The sequence below is a fragment of the Falco punctatus genome (assembly GCF_963210335.1).
Source record: "Falco punctatus genome assembly, contig: scaffold_91, whole genome shotgun sequence".
Lineage (NCBI taxonomy): Eukaryota > Metazoa > Chordata > Aves > Falconiformes > Falconidae > Falco > Falco punctatus.
Genome location: NW_027660237.1, coordinates 209,259 through 226,916, shown reverse-complemented (window position 1 = coordinate 226,916; position 17,658 = coordinate 209,259). Strand labels below are relative to the sequence as shown.

The following is a 17,658-nucleotide window of genomic DNA, read 5'->3' as shown; positions in this document are numbered from 1 at the left end:
GCAGAGTTGAGAATGGCTGCCTTGCACCTGCCTCTGGCTGCGCTGTAGATGTGCAGTGAGTGGTATAACCCTGCTTTGTTTGGAGGGAAGGAGGGTCCCAAGGTGCCACTCAGGGAGCAGACAGGGCTGGGGAGCCACCAGGAGTTGTAGAGGACAATGAGGAGTGAAGTTGAGCCTGGGAAGAAGGGAGGGGTCGGGGGAAGGTGTTTTAAGATTTAGGGTTCTTTTCTCATGACCCTACTGGGATTGGGCTGGCTATCCATTCAGGTAATTTCCCTGTGCCAAGTCTGTTTTACCTGTGATGGTAATGGGTGCACGATCTCTCCCTTGTCCTTCTCTTGTCCCGCAAGTCTTTTGTTGCCTTTCCTCTCCCCTGTCCAGCTGAGGGGGAGAGTGATAGAGATGTGCTGGCAGGCACCTGGCGTTACACTGGGGTGAAGCCAGCACCGACTCAAAGGCTGCAGACCCAGGCAGAGAGGCTGGGTAACAAGAGGAGGCTGCTGTCCTGAGGGAGAGGTCCCCACACCCCGGGACAGGCCACCCACACCCCAGGCACAGGCACTCGGCACCCACAAAGCAGAGCAGGCAGCCCGAGGAAAGGCTGCCAGGCCAGGGGAACAGCAGTGCCAATGGGTATCTTTATCGACAATGTAGACGAGGGGATCGAGTGCACCCTCAGCAAGTTTGCGGACGACACCAAGCTGGGCCAGGGGATGTTGATCTGCCTAAGGGTAGGAAGGCTCTTCAGAGGGACCTGGACAGGAGATCAGTGGGCCAAGGCCAATTGTATGACGTTCAACACAGAGAATGCCGAGTCCTGCCCTTGGGTCACAACAACCTCCTCCCACAATGTTACATACAGGCTTGGGAAAGCTGCCTGGACAAAAAGGACCTGGGGGTGCTGGGGGACAGCTGGCTGACCGTGAGCCAGCAGTGAGCCCAGGTGGTCAAGAAGGCCAGCAGCATCCCAGTGTGTGTCGAAAAAGTGTGGCCAGCAGGACCAGGGCAGTGATTGTCTTCCTGTACTCGGCACTGCCAAGGCCGCACCTCAAGCGCTGTGTTCCGTTTTGAGCCACTCACTACAGGGAAGGCACTGAGGTGCTGGAGCGTGCCCGAAGACGGGCAGTGAAGCTGGTGAATGGTCTCGAGCACAAGTCTGATGGGGAGTGGCTGAGGGAGCTGGCGGTGTTTAGCCTGCAGAAGAGGAGGCTGAGGGGGGACCTTCAGACTCTCTACAGCTACCTAAAAGGAGGCTGCAGGCCGGTGGGGGTTGGTTTGGTCTCTTCTCCCAGGTAACAAGCAATAGGACAAGAGGAAATGGCCTCAAGGTATGCCAGGGGAGGTTTAGATTGGATGTTAGGAAAAATGTCCTCACTGACTGGTTGGTCAAGCATTGGAACAGGCTGCACAGGGAGGTGGTGGAAACACCATCCCTGGAGGTGTTTAAAAACCCACCTAGATGTAGTGCTTAGGGCCATGCTTGAGTGATGGACTTGGCAGACCATCAAGTTAATGGTTAGACTTGGTGATCTCAAAGGTCTTTTCCTGGCGGGCATGCCGGGGCGTCTGAGCAAGGGGCTCTGGGATACACCGGAGGTCAAAGAGGGGCCTGGAGGCACCCCGAGAGCACCCAGGTGCCCACGGCTGAACCAGCCCCATGCCCCTCCCAGAGGGCTCCGGGCCCCTCCCTCCCGGGCCAGTGGGTCACAGTGAGGTCTTTGTGACCTCACCTGGTGACACCACACTGCAGTGCCTGTACTCACCACGGCCGTGGCCCCAGCCCACAGTTTCCATCAGGACAGCGACGGGACAGGGCAGGAGCACGGAGCGGGCGAGGAGCCCCCAAGCACAGCCCACGTCTCTCCCTGCTGCACCCAGCAGCCCCACAGCGCCCAGGCGTCTCGCCAAAGCTTCCCTTTTCCCCACACCTACCCCTTTCCTCTGTCCTGCAGGATGATGAGGAGATCCCCCAGATTCCCCAGTGTAGCCTGGGAGAAGGATGGGGCTCCCCAGGAGAGCAGGTCTCCACCAGAGCCCCACGAGGTGTGCATGGTCCAGCCACTGGTGACTGGTGAGTGAGGGGCCCTCTCGGTCTGGGCAGGGCTGAGGCCAGCGAGCGCCCCATGCTCAATGCCACGATAATCTTTCCGTGGCACACTGGCAGCAGGGGTCCCATGGCTCGGGGACACGATGCTGCCTGGGTGACAGGGCTGCTCAGCGCTGGAAGTGGCCCCAGCACAGCCTGTCCCAAGGAGGGAGAGAGCAGAGGGGGGGACCCAGCTCCTGGCCTGGGGCACAGGCAGCCAGAGGCAGCGGTGCTGTGGGATGGGGACCTCTCCTGCCCGTCTGCAAGCCAGTTCCTCAGCCCTGGGCACCGGGGCTTTCCCCACCGCACCGTGCCCCAGCATCACAGCCCATTTGCCAGGCACCCTCCAGCCCTGACACACACGGGATGACTGGGCCAGGGGAGTGGGCACGGGCTGGACGCAGGGCACATCTTCCTCTGCTCTCCTGCCACCCGGAGCCTCTCTACAGCCCTCCCTGCTCTCCCCCTTTATTAGATGCCAGCTGGTTGCCTGTGTACACACAGGAGAAGCAAAATGTGGACTTCATCCAAGCCTTTGCCAACAGCCCAGAAAAGGTAACCACGGCCCTTCCGAATGTGGCTGTGCCAGCCTCGGCAGACAGGGGCTCTGCTGCCGGGCTGGGCAGAGCTGCTTCTGCCAGCTCTCCTGCACCCCCAGTGCTGTGGTGCTGCTGTCCCTGTGTCCCCCCTCTCACACTCCCCGTTTCTCACTCCGTCCCCCCACTGCCAGGAGGAGGGCCAGAAGATGAAGTTTCTTGAGAGCATCTGCAGCCTGTGCAGAACCGCCAGGCACCATGGCTTGTCACAGGGCCTGGATATCTTCTGCCACGGATACGAGCTGGCAGAGAAGGTCAAGGTGAGGGGACACCCGGTGGCTCTAGGGAAGGGGGCAAGGACCCCCGGCACTGGCACCCTGTGAGGACAATGCTTGGCCACTGCAAGGGGCTGGTGGTGCTGGGTGCTGGCAGCTGCCAGGTCCCATCTCGGTTGTGCTCTGTAGGAGCTGGTGGAACAAGAGCCCAGGGACCAGCTGCGCACAGCAGTGCGGCAACTCGCCATGCTTGCCATCGCCGAATTGAGGTACCTACCCATCCCTGCTGGGGACCCCTTCCTCAGAGGCCTGTGTGCACCCACGCGAGGCCTCGAGGCGCTGCTCGCAGCATCGGTGTCCAACTGGCCCCTCTCTCTCTTTGCAGCTCAGTGCAGACGGTGCTGGAGGGCAAAGAGAAAAGCAGTCTACATGCCTGCTGCTTGAGTGTCTTGGGGCTTCCTCCAGCAGAGGAAATGGAGGGACTGGACACTTCCCTCTACGTCAGGGTACGTGCTGGGTACTTCAGGGACCTGCAGGAGCGCCCGGTCCCTCTGGGCTGCTCCCTGATAACCCTGTGCTGCCATACAACCAGAGATCTGAGGCAGGGCAGGCTCTCGCTTTTGCTTTCCCACCCTCGTCCCTTTGTGCCCTTCCCGTGGGCCTGGCCCCATCCAATGCCGCAGGTTGCTCTGTCCGCAGCACACTGTCTGCCCCTGGGTCTCTCCCGGAAACTGCGAGGCCGTGTGGGACTCCTGCGGCGGCTCTGGGAGTTCAGATCAGTCTCCTGGGGGCGGAGGAACAGTAGAATCACTGCCACAACTCTTTGTCCTCTCTGCAGACCCTGAATGCCATGGACACCATGCTGGAGACAATGGTGCTCAGCTCTCCTGCCTCCAGAGTCAGCAAGGAGAACTTGCAGAGTATCTTTCAGGTCTGGCATGGGCCAAGAGTGGGCTTCACAGGGGCCATTCCTCACCCTGGAGGGAAGGGGGTGCCCACTCCTGAGTGGGTGGTCCCCACACCAGCGCCATGCAGAGAGACAGCATGGCAGGGAGGGTGCGCACCTGCCTTGGGTAACTGGGGGCTACCCACCAGGCTCTTCTGCAGCACAGCGGCTGCAGTGGGTGGCATCTGCCTTCCTGCCTGGCCACAAGGCAGGCTCGGGGCATTTGTCCAAAGCCTGTGAAGGACCCTAGGGGCAGGAACGCCACTACAGGCTTTGCCCCAGATCAGAGGAAGCATTGATGGACTGTGCAAGTCCAGCCCTGGAGCTGAGCAGCGCCGCTTCTGCTGGAGCGCCTCTGCCCCCAAGGCACACCAGCAGCTTTTCTCTTCCAAGGTGCTGTTGGCTTTCACCAGCTCTGAGAGACCAGCTGTGCTTGAGAGGACTGTGGGCAGGATTAGGATGCTGAGCCATTTGCTGGCCAGCTATTCCTCACTGGAGGTATGGAAGGACCAGGTACTCTCCAGCCAGGCCACCTCCCATTCCCTGCACGCCGGCACAGCTGGCAGCTTTGAGGCACCTGCAAGGCAAGCCTGGGCACAGGTCTGGGTGCTCTGCCAGCCTCTGTGCTGAAGTGGGGGTCTTGGTGCCTCTGTTTCCCATGGGCTTCTCTCCCCAGCCCCCTCTTTGCCAGGAGCCAGCTTTGCCCCCAGTCCTGTGTTGGACGGGACTGCCCAAGGGACATGGTGGGAGCCCAGGCCTGGCAGCTCTCCCTGTGCGGGGCTGCCACCCAGCTAGCTGCTTTGGGAGCTGCGGCCAGCATGGTCCTGCAAAGCTCTGGCACACCTGGGTCCAGCCCTGGCCACGCTCTTGGGGCCGGGGCTCTGGCCCCAGGCGCCTGCCCTCAGCCCTTCTGCTCTTCTGCCTCCCTCACCCAGGCTGCTCAAAATGAGGACAGACGTGCCTCCTGCAGAGAGATCCTCATCCCAGTCCTCGGGCAGCTGCTTGGACGTCTCCTCCTGCTCGTGTCATCTGGGGAAGAAAAGACCAGCCGTGTGGCTTTGGATGCTCTTTTCTCCCTTTTCCTATTCACCCGCCAGCAAAAAGGTAAGAGAAGCAGTGGTGGGCTGCCTCCCCCGCCCCTGCACAACGACATCAATCGAGCTGTCTGCTTGTCTTCCTGCGTGTTGTGGCGGGCCCTTCCTGTGCTTGCTGGAGGCACCACCATGTCACCAGCACCACCTCTCCCCTGCTCCTGACCCACGCTGTGTCCCACACAGCTGATCGTCCCGTGGAGCTGAGCTGCTCCTTCGCTCAGGAGGCAGCCCCACTCCTCATCCCCTCTCCCTTGAAGAGCTTGTACCACTGCCCCACAGCACTCCATCCATGCGAGCCATACCCCACGTCACTGTTATTCCAACCACAGTTTAACTGTGGGACTGCATGCAGAGCTCTAGGTCCTTGGAGTTGACCAGGCCAGGAGCATTGGCATAAATACACGGGAGGCAGGTCACCCTTTCATTTACATCTCTCTCCACCACCTCCTCCTTTCACTGTGGGTCATCACCTCCCTTCTCAGCCATTCCTAGATCAAAGCTCTTCTCAGGAGCTGGTAAGCTTGCTGGCAAAGCAGCTGGGTCTCACGCACTCTCCTGTGTTTGCCCTGCTCTTTAGGCACGACACTGTCAGAGGAGAATGCACAGCTGCCAGCGGCTTGGGAAGCTGAGACCACCTCCTTGTGCTGTTCACCCACCACCAGAGACCTTGCCATGGTAAGGAGATGCCCCCTTGCCTTGCCTGTGGCATCAGCAGGGCTCTCGTGTGAGAAGGCATCCAAAATCAGCGGGGCTGGCGTGGCCTCCCTGTCCCTGCTCTCAGCAGGGTTTCTTCTGTCCCCAAGCAGGGACAACGCGAGGGCTGCACTCCAGTGCCCAAGCAGCATTTTCCGCCTGGCCAACAGCAGGCCCCTGTTCTCTGTAGGGCCAGCACACTGTGCCCCAGAGCCCAAGCCTCCTCCCTCACCCTGGGGGCCCTCTCTTCTCATCCTCCCCCATGCAGTGACTGCAGCCTCTGCTACCAGCACTGCTGTGCATCTCTCACCAGGGCTGCTCGCACTGTCCAGCTTAGCAGCACCATCAGGGCACTCAACGTGACATTCTTCACTCCCTTCCTTCCTGCCATAGGCCTTTGCAAAATACCTTCAACCATCTGAGAGGACAGACATCGTCCTCACAGTCATTGATACCCTGAGAGAATTAAATGCCAAGAAAAAGCCGCTGGGCAGCAGTGTGATGGACGTGGTCATGGCAGACCCTCACGTCTGGCTGACAGATGTAAGTGGCCTGTGGCTGGATGACCCTGTCCTTCAGCCCTGGCAGGCCTTGTTCCTCCCTCCATCCCTGCCTCCGGCCCAAAGCCAGGTGTCTCAGGCACCTGAAGCCACCTTAAAGCAGGAGAGGGACGGCAAGGGCAGCTGGGGCAATGGCTGCCCTCCAGTGGCAGCACCACCCTCACTTGTGTCCCCTCCAGGTGCCAAAGATCATGAGCTGCATCTATGAAAACTGGGAATACGTGACCATGGAGTCAGGCCAGCGTAGCATGGAGTCACTGCTGCTCCTGATGGCTAACCAGTGCCCTGGGGGCGTTGTCACCACGCTGCTGAAGATCGCTCCACGAGGAGACAGGTACCGGCCCTGACAGCCAGGAGGGCTTGCTCCTAGTGGTGACAGGGACCGGGAGACTCTCTGGCTGCCAGACCCAAGGAGTACCGCAGGACACCCCCGAGGAGCGGGGCTTTCCCCCGTCCCAGCACCCATTCCAGCCCTGGTGGGCTGGCCGCGTTCCCAGCACCAAAGCCAGCCCAGAGCCTCGCCACCACCCTCTGTCCCACCCCATGGGGAGCACAGCACCTCAGCCCTCTCCTGCCTGCCCAGGGAGGAGGGTCTGCGTTACGCGGGGCTGGCCCAGGCCACAGTGCTGGGGATGGGGTCGCCCTGCTGACAGAGCGCTCTGGCTTGCAGCACTGCCCTGGCACTGTGGGAGGTGATGCTCTCCACGGCCCAGACCTTGGAGAAGGTTCTGAAGGAGCTGTTCATCAAACTCCAGGACCGGCAAAACAGGCTCTTCTACACATACCAGGAGGACACCTGTTTCGTTCGCTTGGCTGTGAGTTACCAGAAGAAGCCCCAGTGCTCTTGTCCTCAGCTGCTGATGGGAACAGCTGCGCGGTGTGGGGAGTCATGCTGGATCTTCTGGTCACTCACCGCTGGCTTTCTTTCAGCTGCTGACCTGCACTGATTTGGAGGATGAGGAATTCTCTCCAATGTACAAAGTCTTGAGGTTTCTGAGGAATCCAAGCCCAGCAATGCTCTCATTGGTGCTCAGGAGCCTCATGACGCTGTCAGAGAGAGCTGAGATGGTGAGCAGGGCATCATCAAAGGGAGCCATATTGGCAGCCAGGGGCTGGGGCAGCAGATAAGCTGGTGGATTGGCCTTGACTGGGAGTCAGGAGGTTGGGTGACTGCTCCAAAGGCCCTCCTGGCCATGGTGAGGCCTGGTGGCTGCCTGGGGAGCTTTCCGGGCATAGTCCTTTTCAGGAAACAGAAACTCTGTCTTTCATGCAGGCAAGAAAAATGGAGGTCTTCATGCCAGACATGATGAAGGTCCTGGAGGACGGCAACACAAATATCAAGATGAAGTCCCTGGTGGTCTCGCGAAACGTCATAGGTCACCTGAAGAAGACAAAGGCCAGCCCCATCGCTGTCCAGCTGATGGAGAAGCTCCTGCCCCTCTTTGCTGCGGTAAGGCTGATGGGGGAGCCCAAGCCTCGTGGCCAGGCGCTGGTCGGGGACAGCTACCTACAAGGACGCAGGTCCTACTCTGCTTCTCTCTACCAGGGCTTCAGCGAGCTGAGAGAGCTCTCCATCAGCCTCTTCAGAGACCTAATGAAGACTGTGGTGAGGAAGAACGAGAGGCAGATGAAGACAAAAGTGGAAATGGGCTTGCTCCCTCTCATCTTTCACACGAGCGACCAAATCCACAGCGTGGCCAAGGTACAGATTCCAAAGCTAAGCAGTGATGTAGGGATGAAAACCTGAGATGTTTGGGCCAGGGTACCTCCCAGCTTCCTAAGGGCAGGATGACCCCAGGAAGAAAGGAAAAGGCAGGGAGATGCCAGGTCTCCTTCCCCAGGCCGTGGTGCCATCTCCCAGTTTCTGCTGTTCTGCAGGCCGCCAGGGAAGCCCTCCTCGCTGCAGCAGAGCTCCTCAAGTGGAAAAAGCTCAAACACCTGCTGCAGAGCCATCAGACATGGAGGATTGCAGAGTGCTTGGTGAGGACAACCCCTGGACGAGGGCTGCCCCACAGGTCTGCCCTGTGCGCTCTGCAGCTGTGCCTCACCTGCCCTGCTGCAGCCCGCAGCCCACAGCCTGGAGCTGCATCCTTGTTCCCTGCCCTCGAGAAGAGAGCCCCAAGGGCTCTTCTCCACACCCCTCTCCCCGCACCCAGCGGGAGGGAGGGCTCTGGGCAGCGGCGGGGGCTGGCAGGCGGGAGTGCTCCGGCCAGCTGGGGAGGCTGTGTGACACCCCATACCCTTGTGCTCTCTCCAGCTACAGCGGGACAGGCGCAGGACCGAACAGTACTTGAATCAGAGCCTGCCATACCTGGAGGATGCTCAGGCCACCTTGCGAACAACGGCCGTCAGGTTCATCGGTGAGCCACAGCCCCCAGGGTCCCGCTTTTGGCAGCCCAGCCCCAGTCCCGCCGCTGCACCGGCAGCAAGGAGCAGCCCTGTGGCTGCCAGAGCCTCGGCTGCCCCGTGCAGGGCCTTGGCCTCTCTCTCCCACCCTTGACCATGCAGGTGGGCTCGGTGGCTGCCTTGCTCAGTCCCACCCGCCTCAGCTACTGCTCTTCCCTGGGGTCAGCCTGGTGAGGGGGAGGAGGGCGTGCAGCCCAGCCAGCTGAGCTGGGGGCTGTGCTGCTGGGAGCACGCTGGGGAGTGGGGGGTCTGATGAAGCTCTGTCCCTAGGGCTTGCTGGGCAGCTCCTGAGGGACCAAAGGGAGGAGAAGCTGGCTGAGATCTGCAGCAGTAAGTAGGGAGCGTGGGCTGGAGGGGATGCCCGGTGGTTTTCACAGACACGGCAGTTCATCTCTGCTCCGTTTCTTTCCATCACAGCCCTTCAGGCCTTGGAGGAAGACAATGAACCCTCCATCTGCTCCCTGGCAGCTCAGACCACCTCCATCCTGAGCACTCCAAGGGTGCGGCAAACGTCACGATGCACCCTGCGATCACTGTGCTGCTGGTGCTGCTAAGCCAGGCAGAGGTGCAGCTCTTCTCCAGAGAATGGCTGCGATTCAATAAAGCTGGAAGAAGAAGCCTGAACCCAGGGTGTCTTTCCCATGTGGAACTGACAGGCAGCGAGGAGAGGGCATGGGATGGGTGGTCCCAGCTCTGACCTCCCTGTAGTTCTCCGGGCACCCCAGCGACACCACAGTATCTGCTTTTACTGCACTGCCACGTCCCTGCACCATGATGCACTCAGGAAGGTTTCCATGCAGAGTACAGAGGCGCTAAGGGGGCCAGAGGGACCCTGCAGGGCTTCCTGAGGGACTGTGGGACAAACAGAGTGCCTGGGTCACCATGACTGCCTCGGGAGGGCTCCCAAGGTCTGGCTAGTCGAGCAACAGAAGGCTCTGGGGCATTACAGACACCTATGGAGGAGTGCCGCGGGGACTCGAGTGGAATGGTCAAGTCTAGGGACCAGGCCCCCAGTCCAGCGGGCTTTCTTTGAGTGCTTGAGGCTCTGCAGAGGGGTCTGGGGTGCAAGGAAGGGCTCAGGATCTGGGTGGACTAGCGCGAGCCTGAGACAGCTCCAGGGCAAAGACAGCTCCAGCGCACCCTGGGGCAGAGGGTGCCCAGGGCCAGGTGGCCTCCACAGCCATCAGGGACCTGGCAACAGGCATTGTGATGCGTGGGGGGAGGGAGCGTGGCATGGGCTTGTTGTGCTCATCATCTCCCTGCCCCTTTGCAGTGCCTTGATGTTGCAGCTAGCCCAGGCACCGCCCCCCACCAGCATAGGGACCCTTGCACAGCACTCCAACTAACATCACTGGCACAAGCTGCCCAGAGAGGCTCTGGAAACATTGCAGCACCACCTGCACATGATTTTGTGCAACCTGCTCTAGCACAGCCTGCTTTTGCAGGGCGTTGGACTAGATAATCTCCAGACGTTCCATCCAACAACGACCACTGTGTGATTCTGGGACTCGTGGCACTTTGGCTGAGGAAGAAGAGGTCAGGATCCTCAGGCCACCCGACACCTGACTGCCTTCCCAGTGCCTGTCCAAGAAACCTGCCAGTCCTCACTAACAGAAGTTGGACCTGCACACGTGGGCTTGCACATGTGCATGAGCACTGCAGGGCAACAGCCTTCTCTCTCTTCCCCATCCTCCACTGCAGGGCGAGCGCAGATGTTCTGTGGAGGGAGCACCAGTCCCCACGGGCCCTGCTGCCCTCCCTGTCATGCACTGGCCGTTCTACCCCGGGCTCCCTCTACTGTGTCCCACACCACTGGCCTGGTGTGATGGCAGAGCCAGTGGCACTACCCGGCTCTGCACCTTCCTGGTCCATCAGGGCAACCTGGGTGCCAGTGGGGAAGCTGGGAATCGCCCTTGGCCAGGGCCTCTCCCTGGAGCTGCCAGAGGAGGAATTCCTTGTGGATGGCAGGGATGCCAAAGCATGAGGAGTTCCCCATTGGATGGCAGGGACAGTGCGTAGAGCCCCATCGATGTGCAGCCACCCCCAGCAGCCCCTCAGCCATGGCCATGGTCACACAGAACCTCACCGAGGAGCTCATCCATATCGTCCAGGGCACCCTCATAGTGACCAGGCAGTACCAAAAGTTTCTGCAAGTAATGATGGCCAAGTGGCAAGAGGCGGTCTGTAGTGGGACACACACCACACACACCACCACCCCACAGTTGTCTCCCTCCCCCCCGCCAGGAAAGAGGAGCAGCAGGAAAGAGGATCAGCTCTATCCAGGGCTGCTGGAGCCCAGAGGGTGGCCCCAGGTCCTTCGAGTGGAGCTGCTGGGGGCAGATGCGCACATGGAGAAGATGGCAGATGGGGACAAAGACCAAGGGCAGGACACGGTGCCAAGCAGAAGCAGCCCTATGCAGATGGGCAGAAGGAGCCCAATGGGGATGAGGAAGAGGAGCCCCATGACACCAGACAGAATCAGCTCCATGGGCCTGGGCAGCACCATCCACGTGGGGCCAGGCAGGAGCACCCCAGCAGAGCCCAGGCCCCAGCACCATGTCCCCATGGGCAGGGCACATGGGCAGGCGGCCTCAGGACCGTGCTGGGCAGGACTGTGCCTGCAGGACGGCTGCTCCCAGCTGTGGGGCTGCCCAAAGGCTTGGTGGAGATGCCACTGCCAGCACCACTGTGTCTGTTTCTGCAAGCCCCCGTGGTGGCAGCGCTGCTCCCACAAGAGCAGTGGGTTCCCCTGCCAGTGAGCAGCTGGTGAGGTGCAGGGCTGGGACCCCCCTGGGCTGCCCCCTCATCTGAAATGTTAAATCTTTCCTCTATCCATGGATCTATCTGTGGAGCTCATCCATCCATCCCTCAGCTGGGGCTGCATCACCCTCAGTGCCTGAACCCAGTGGGGATGGTCTGGCATTGGGCACTGCTGGCACCCACAGAATGGGGGGTGGGGGTGTCTGGTACCACAGTGGGTGTGCTGGCATGTGGGGACCCAGCTGGTCTAGAGAAAAGGGCCAGCATGAACCTCATCAGGTCCAACAAGTGCCAACTCCGGCCCCTGGGGATGAACAAGCCCAGGCCCCGGCACAGGCGGGGGCCACCTTGCTGGAAAGCAGCTTGGCAGAGAAGGTCCTGGCGGGCCCCTCAATGAGCTGCCTGCTGGGCAGGGGATCTGTGCCCCTTGCAAAGGGGGGATCCAGTATGTATTGAGACCCCACGGTGAATCCATACACCACAAATAGAAAGGCATATTATCCCCAGGTTGGCATATTCAAATGGATAATAAACGGGGTATGGGCTTGGTGCCTTAAACATTTTAGTCCAAACTAGATAATAGAGTTGAAACATGGGAATAAATCCCCCACCCCATCAGAACACTCCACTCAGGAATTGTTCGTGAGCGATTTGTTGTGAATCGTGGAATAGAACCATGGCATACCCCAGACTTGAGAACCCTTATTCCAGGCATGTGTCCTTGTTTGGGTATCCAGGCACCAGGCTTTAAACTGCATAACACGTTTGCAAACACGTCTGCAGATCCCACCTCTTATGCAAAAACTACCAATCAAGGAAACACATTGCAATATGCAGTTTTGCTTACCCACAAAACAAAATGAAATTTTGCGTGAGAAGGAAAAAAACCAAGCTACGACCCATCAACACGCTCCACCGTTCAATATCCAGCCCCTCAGGGTCCTTTCTGAGCATGTTCGGATGGGAAGATGTACTTTGTACTACCTACTTCCTCAAAATTATTTACATATGCATAAGGCACTTGCATATGTCACTTCGATCCTGGGGGCCTTTCTTGGGCTCTTTAGAGATCGTTGGTGGTCAACAACTTGGTGAACTTCAGCTGAACTTTCCTGGGGCACCTGCACTCTACTTGTTGTTACAGAACTTCATTTATTCTCCGTGCTGTATGGTCTTGAAGGCAACACACCATTACCCCACTTCGCTCGTCTATTGCTATAGCCCAGGTGCCTCAGAAAGCTTGCCGCCCCTTACTGAGCTTATTCAATAGGTCGAGTTAATCATTGCTCTAGTTGCAGCCTCTCCGAGTGATTCTTTATAACTTAATCCCATCAGCGAGGAGAAGCGTCCAGCTGTGCCACTGAAGGCAGCAGCCTCGAGTCACCAGGCTGCTCCCTACAGGAAGCAATCCCGACTGCCTGGATCTCGCCGCTGAGAGGCTGTATTTAAAAAATGAAGTGTTTTCCAGCAAGGGAAACAAGGCTTGAGCACTCATACTCCGGCTGGTGACTCTCCCAGGCAGCTGCATATTCTCAGTCCCTCAGCAGGGCAGGTGTAGCCAGAGCCCTGTCGGAGTCAGCAGCAAAACACGCTAGCCCTATTCCTGCAGGAACTACAAACGCCGGGGCGGCTCCGGGGCCTCTTTCCCTCCTTAGCTCTCGGCTCACCCCCAGGGCTGCCCCGGTCGGGCCTGACTCCAGCTGCCCCAGGGCCTGCACTCCAGGGGGTTGGAGCCTCCCCACAGAACCCCCGGGCAGCCAGCAGGCAGCAGACACCCCTGTGCCAGCCCAAGAGCATCCCTCATCCCACGGCCGGCCACAGGTCCCCTCCGCCGGGCCACAGGCCCAGCACAGGCTGTGCCTGCCCAGCCCAACATGGCTGCCAGGAGGCTGAGGGTGGGCAATGGCAGCTCCCAGCATGCCCTGGGAACAAAATGGCTGCCAGCAGCCCTGCGCCTACAGCTCCCAGCATGCCCCGGGAACACCATGGCCATGGGGCAGCCCTGGGCCTACAGCTCCCAGCATGCCCTGGGAACAACCTGGCCATGGGGCAGCCCCGGGCCTACAGCTCCCAGCATGCCCTGGGAACAACATGGCCATGGGGCAGCTCCGGGCCTACAGCTCCCAGCATGCCCTGGGAACAACCCAGCCATGGGGCAGCCCTGGGCCTACAGCTCCCAGCATGCCCTGGGAACAACATGGCCATGGGGTAGCCCTGGGCCTACAGCTCCCAGCATGCCCTGGGAACAACCTGGCCATGGGGCAGCCCAAAGCCTACAGCTCCCAGCATGCCCTGGGAACAACATGGCTGCCAGCAGCCTTGGGCCTACAGCTCCCAGCATGCCCTGGGAACAACATGGCTGCCAGCAGCCCCGAGCCTACAGCTCCCAGCATGCCCTGGGAACAACATGGCCATGGGGCAGCTCCGGGCCTACAGCTCCCAGCATGCCCTGGGAACAACCCAGCCATGGGGCAGCCCTGGGCCTACAGCTCCCAGCATGCCCTGGGAACAACATGGCCATGGGGTAGCCCTGGGCCTACAGCTCCCAGCATGCCCTGGGAACAACCTGGCCATGGGGCAGCCCAAAGCCTACAGCTCCCAGCATGCCCTGGGAACAACATGGCTGCCAGCAGCCTTGGGCCTACAGCTCCCAGCATGCCCTGGGAACAACATGGCTGCCAGCAGCCTTGGGCCTACAGCTCCCAGCATGCCCCGGGAACAACCTGGCCATGGGGCAGCCCCGGGCCTACAGCTCCCAGCATGCCCAGGGAACAACCTGGCCATGGGGCAGCCCCGGGCCTACAGCTCCCAGCATGCCCTGGGAACAACATGGCCATGGGGTAGCCCTGGGCCTACAGCTCCCAGCATGCCCCGGGAACAACATGGCCATGGGGCAGCTCCGGGCCTACAGCTCCCAGCATGCCCTGGGAACAACCCAGCCATGGGGCAGCCCTGGGCCTACAGCTCCCAGCATGCCCTGGGAACAACCTGGCCATGGGGCAGCCCTGGGCCTACAGCTCCCAGCATGCCCTGGGAACAACATGGCCATGGGGTAACCCTGGGCCTACAGCTCCCAGCATGCCCTGGGAACAACATGGCCATGGGGTAGCCCTGGGCCTACAGCTCCCAGCATGCCCTGGGAACAACCTGGCCATGGGGCAGCCCCGGGCCTACAGCTCCCAGCATGCCCTGGGAACAACATGGCCATGGGACAGCCCCGGGCCTACAGCTCCCAGCATGCCCTGGGAACAACATGGCCATGGGGCAGCCCTGCGCCTACAGCTCCCAGCATGCCCTGGGAACAACCTGGCTATGGGGCAGCCCCGAGCCTACAGCTCCCAGCATGCCCTGGGAACAACCTGGCCATGGGGCAGCCCCGGGCCTACAGCTCCCAGCATGCCCTGGGAACAACCTGGCCATGGGGCAGCCCAAAGCCTACAGCTCCCAGCATGCCCTGGGAACAACATGGCTGCCAGCAGCCTTGGGCCTACAGCTCCCAGCATGCCCTGGGAACAACATGGCTGCCAGCAGCCCTGGGCCTACAGCTCCCAGCATGCCCCGGGAACAACCTGGCCATGGGGCAGCCCCGGGCCTACAGCTCCCAGCATGCCCTGGGAACAACCTGGCCATGGGGCAGCCCCGGGCCTACAGCTCCCAGCATGCCCTGGGAACAACATGGCCATGGGGCAGCCCTGCGCCTACAGCTCCCAGCATGCCCTGGGAACAACCTGGCTATGGGGCAGCCCCGAGCCTACAGCTCCCAGCATGCCCTGGGAACAACCTGGCCATGGGGCAGCCCCGGGCCTACAGCTCCCAGCATGCCCTGGGAACAACCTGGCCATGGGGCAGCCCAAAGCCTACAGCTCCCAGCATGCCCTGGGAACAACATGGCTGCCAGCAGCCTTGGGCCTACAGCTCCCAGCATGCCCTGGGAACAACATGGCTGCCAGCAGCCCTGGGCCTACAGCTCCCAGCATGCCCCGGGAACAACCTGGCCATGGGGCAGCCCCGGGCCTACAGCTCCCAGCATGCCCAGGGAACAACCTGGCCATGGGGCAGCCCCGGGCCTACAGCTCCCAGCATGCCCTGGGAACAACCTGGCCATGGGGCAGCCCCGGGCCTACAGCTCCCAGCATGCCCCGGGAACACCATGGCCATGGGGCAGCCCCGGGCCTACAGCTCCCAGCATGCCCTGGGAACAACCTGGCCATGGGGCAGCCCCGGGCCTACAGCTCCCAGCATGCCCTGGGAACAACCTGGCCATGGGGCAGCCCCGGGCCTACAGCTCCCAGCATGCCCTGGGAACAACATGGCCATGGGGTAGCCCTGGGCCTACAGCTCCCAGCATGCCCTGGGAACAACCTGGCCATGGGGCAGCCCCGGGCCTACAGCTCCCAGCATGCCCTGGGAACAACATGGCTGCCAGCAGCCCTGGGCCTACAGCTCCCAGCATGCCCTGGGAACAACATGGCCATGGGGCAGCCCTGCGCCTACAGCTCCCAGCATGCCCTGGGAACAACCTGGCTATGGGGCAGCCCCGAGCCTACAGCTCCCAGCATGCCCTGGGAACAACCCAGCCATGGGGCAGCCCCGGGCCTACAGCTCCCAGCATGCCCTGGGAACAACCTGGCTATGGGGCAGCCCCGAGCCTACAGCTCCCAGCATGCCCTGGGAACAACCCAGCCATGGGGCAGCCCCGGGCCTACAGCTCCCAGCATGCCCTGGGAACAACCTGGCCATGGGGCAGCCCAAAGCCTACAGCTCCCAGCATGCCCTGGGAACAACATGGCTGCCAGCAGCCTTGGGCCTACAGCTCCCAGCATGCCCTGGGAACAACATGGCTGCCAGCAGCCCTGGGCCTACAGCTCCCAGCATGCCCCGGGAACAACCTGGCCATGGGGCAGCCCCGGGCCTACAGCTCCCAGCATGCCCAGGGAACAACCTGGCCATGGGGCAGCCCCGGGCCTACAGCTCCCAGCATGCCCTGGGAACAACCTGGCTATGGGGCAGCCCCGAGCCTACAGCTCCCAGCATGCCCTGGGAACAACCCAGCCATGGGGCAGCCCCGGGCCTACAGCTCCCAGCATGCCCTGGGAACAACCTGGCCATGGGGCAGCCCAAAGCCTACAGCTCCCAGCATGCCCTGGGAACAACATGGCTGCCAGCAGCCTTGGGCCTACAGCTCCCAGCATGCCCCGGGAACAACCTGGCCATGGGGCAGCCCCGGGCCTACAGCTCCCAGCATGCCCTGGGAACAACATGGCCATGGGGTAGCCCTGGGCCTACAGCTCCCAGCATGCCCTGGGAACAACCTGGCCATGGGGCAGCCCCGGGCCTACAGCTCCCAGCATGCCCTGGGAACAACATGGCCATGGGGCAGCCCCGGGCCTACAGCTCCCAGCATGCCCTGGGAACAACATGGCCATGGGGTAGCCCTGGGCCTACAGCTCCCAGCATGCCCTGGGAACAACCTGGCCATGGGGCAGCCCAAAGCCTACAGCTCCCAGCATGCCCTGGGAACAACATGGCTGCCAGCAGCCTTGGGCCTACAGCTCCCAGCATGCCCTGGGAACAACATGGCTGCCAGCAGCCCTGGGCCTACAGCTCCCAGCATGCCCTGGGAACAACATGGCCATGGGGCAGCCCTGGGCCTACAGCTCCCAGCATGCCCTGGGAACACCATGGCGATGGGGCAGCCCCGGGCCTACAGCTCCCAGCATGCCCTGGGAACAACCTGGCCATGGGGCAGCCCAAGGCCTACAGCTCCCAGCATGCCCTGGGAACAACATGGCTGCCAGCAGCCCTGGGCCTACAGCTCCCAGCATGCCCTGGGAACACCATGGCGATGGGGCAGCCCCGGGCCTACAGCTCCCAGCATGCCCTGGGAACAACCTGGCCATGGGGCAGCCCCGGGCCTACAGCTCCCAGCATGCCCTGGGAACAACCTGGCCATGGGGCAGCCCCGGGCCTACAGCTCCCAGCATGCCCTGGGAACAACCTGGCCATGGGGCAGCCCCAGGCCTACAGCTCCCAGCATGCCCCGGGGCATGCCTTCTCCCAGCAGGCCATGGGACATCCGTGCCCTGCAGTGGGGCCCTGGGGGACACCAGCCCCCAGCCCCGGCCCTGCAGGCCCTATGGCCACTGCCCGGGGCTGCCCAAGCACAGATCCTGGCCCTGGAGCCCCCGTGGGGCAGGGACGAGGGGGAGAGAGGCACGAGCGACAGGAGACGTGGGTCAAGGCGGAGGGGTGGCCGGAGAGGGACAGGAGGGGGCCAGAGGGGCAGGGGGAGCGGGAGGGGC

At 61.6% G+C, this 17,658-nt stretch overlaps 2 protein-coding genes across 2 annotated transcripts; both read left to right on the top strand.

Moving 5' to 3' along the window:
* Nucleotides 1-629: 629 nt before the first annotated feature.
* LOC308057435 (uncharacterized protein) lies at nt 630-6,277 on the top strand (the record flags this gene model as incomplete). Its single annotated transcript, XM_080411539.1, has 12 exons — nt 630-731; nt 1,879-2,071; nt 2,562-2,641; nt 2,817-2,942; nt 3,087-3,166; nt 3,283-3,403; nt 3,736-3,828; nt 4,237-4,341; nt 4,779-4,947; nt 5,515-5,816; nt 6,024-6,173; nt 6,257-6,277. 12 exons carry the CDS (start codon nt 630-632, stop codon nt 6,275-6,277), a joined length of 1,542 nt encoding a protein of 513 aa, XP_080267665.1.
* Nucleotides 5,828-9,209, top strand: LOC308057436 (maestro heat-like repeat-containing protein family member 7). Its single transcript, XM_080411540.1, has 7 exons — nt 5,828-6,524; nt 6,861-7,005; nt 7,121-7,258; nt 7,464-7,640; nt 7,737-7,892; nt 8,069-8,170; nt 8,448-9,209. The coding sequence occupies exons 1-7, from the start codon at nt 6,322-6,324 to the stop codon at nt 8,688-8,690; spliced, it is 1,164 nt and encodes a 387-aa protein (XP_080267666.1). The 5' UTR covers nt 5,828-6,321; the 3' UTR covers nt 8,691-9,209.
* The last annotated feature ends 8,449 nt before the right edge of the window (nt 9,210-17,658 follow it).

Bases quoted from the DNA above. Each gene is read 5' to 3' on its own strand.
- LOC308057436 (XM_080411540.1), top strand. From the start codon at position 6,322: ATGGCTGCCCTCCAGTGGCAGCACCACCCTCACTTGTGTCCCCTCCAG. The intron at 7,893-8,068 runs GTACAGATTCCA...GCTGTTCTGCAG, and splicing joins AAATCCACAGCGTGGCCAAG to GCCGCCAGGGAAGCCCTCCT. The intron at 8,171-8,447 runs GTGAGGACAACC...TGCTCTCTCCAG, and splicing joins GGAGGATTGCAGAGTGCTTG to CTACAGCGGGACAGGCGCAG.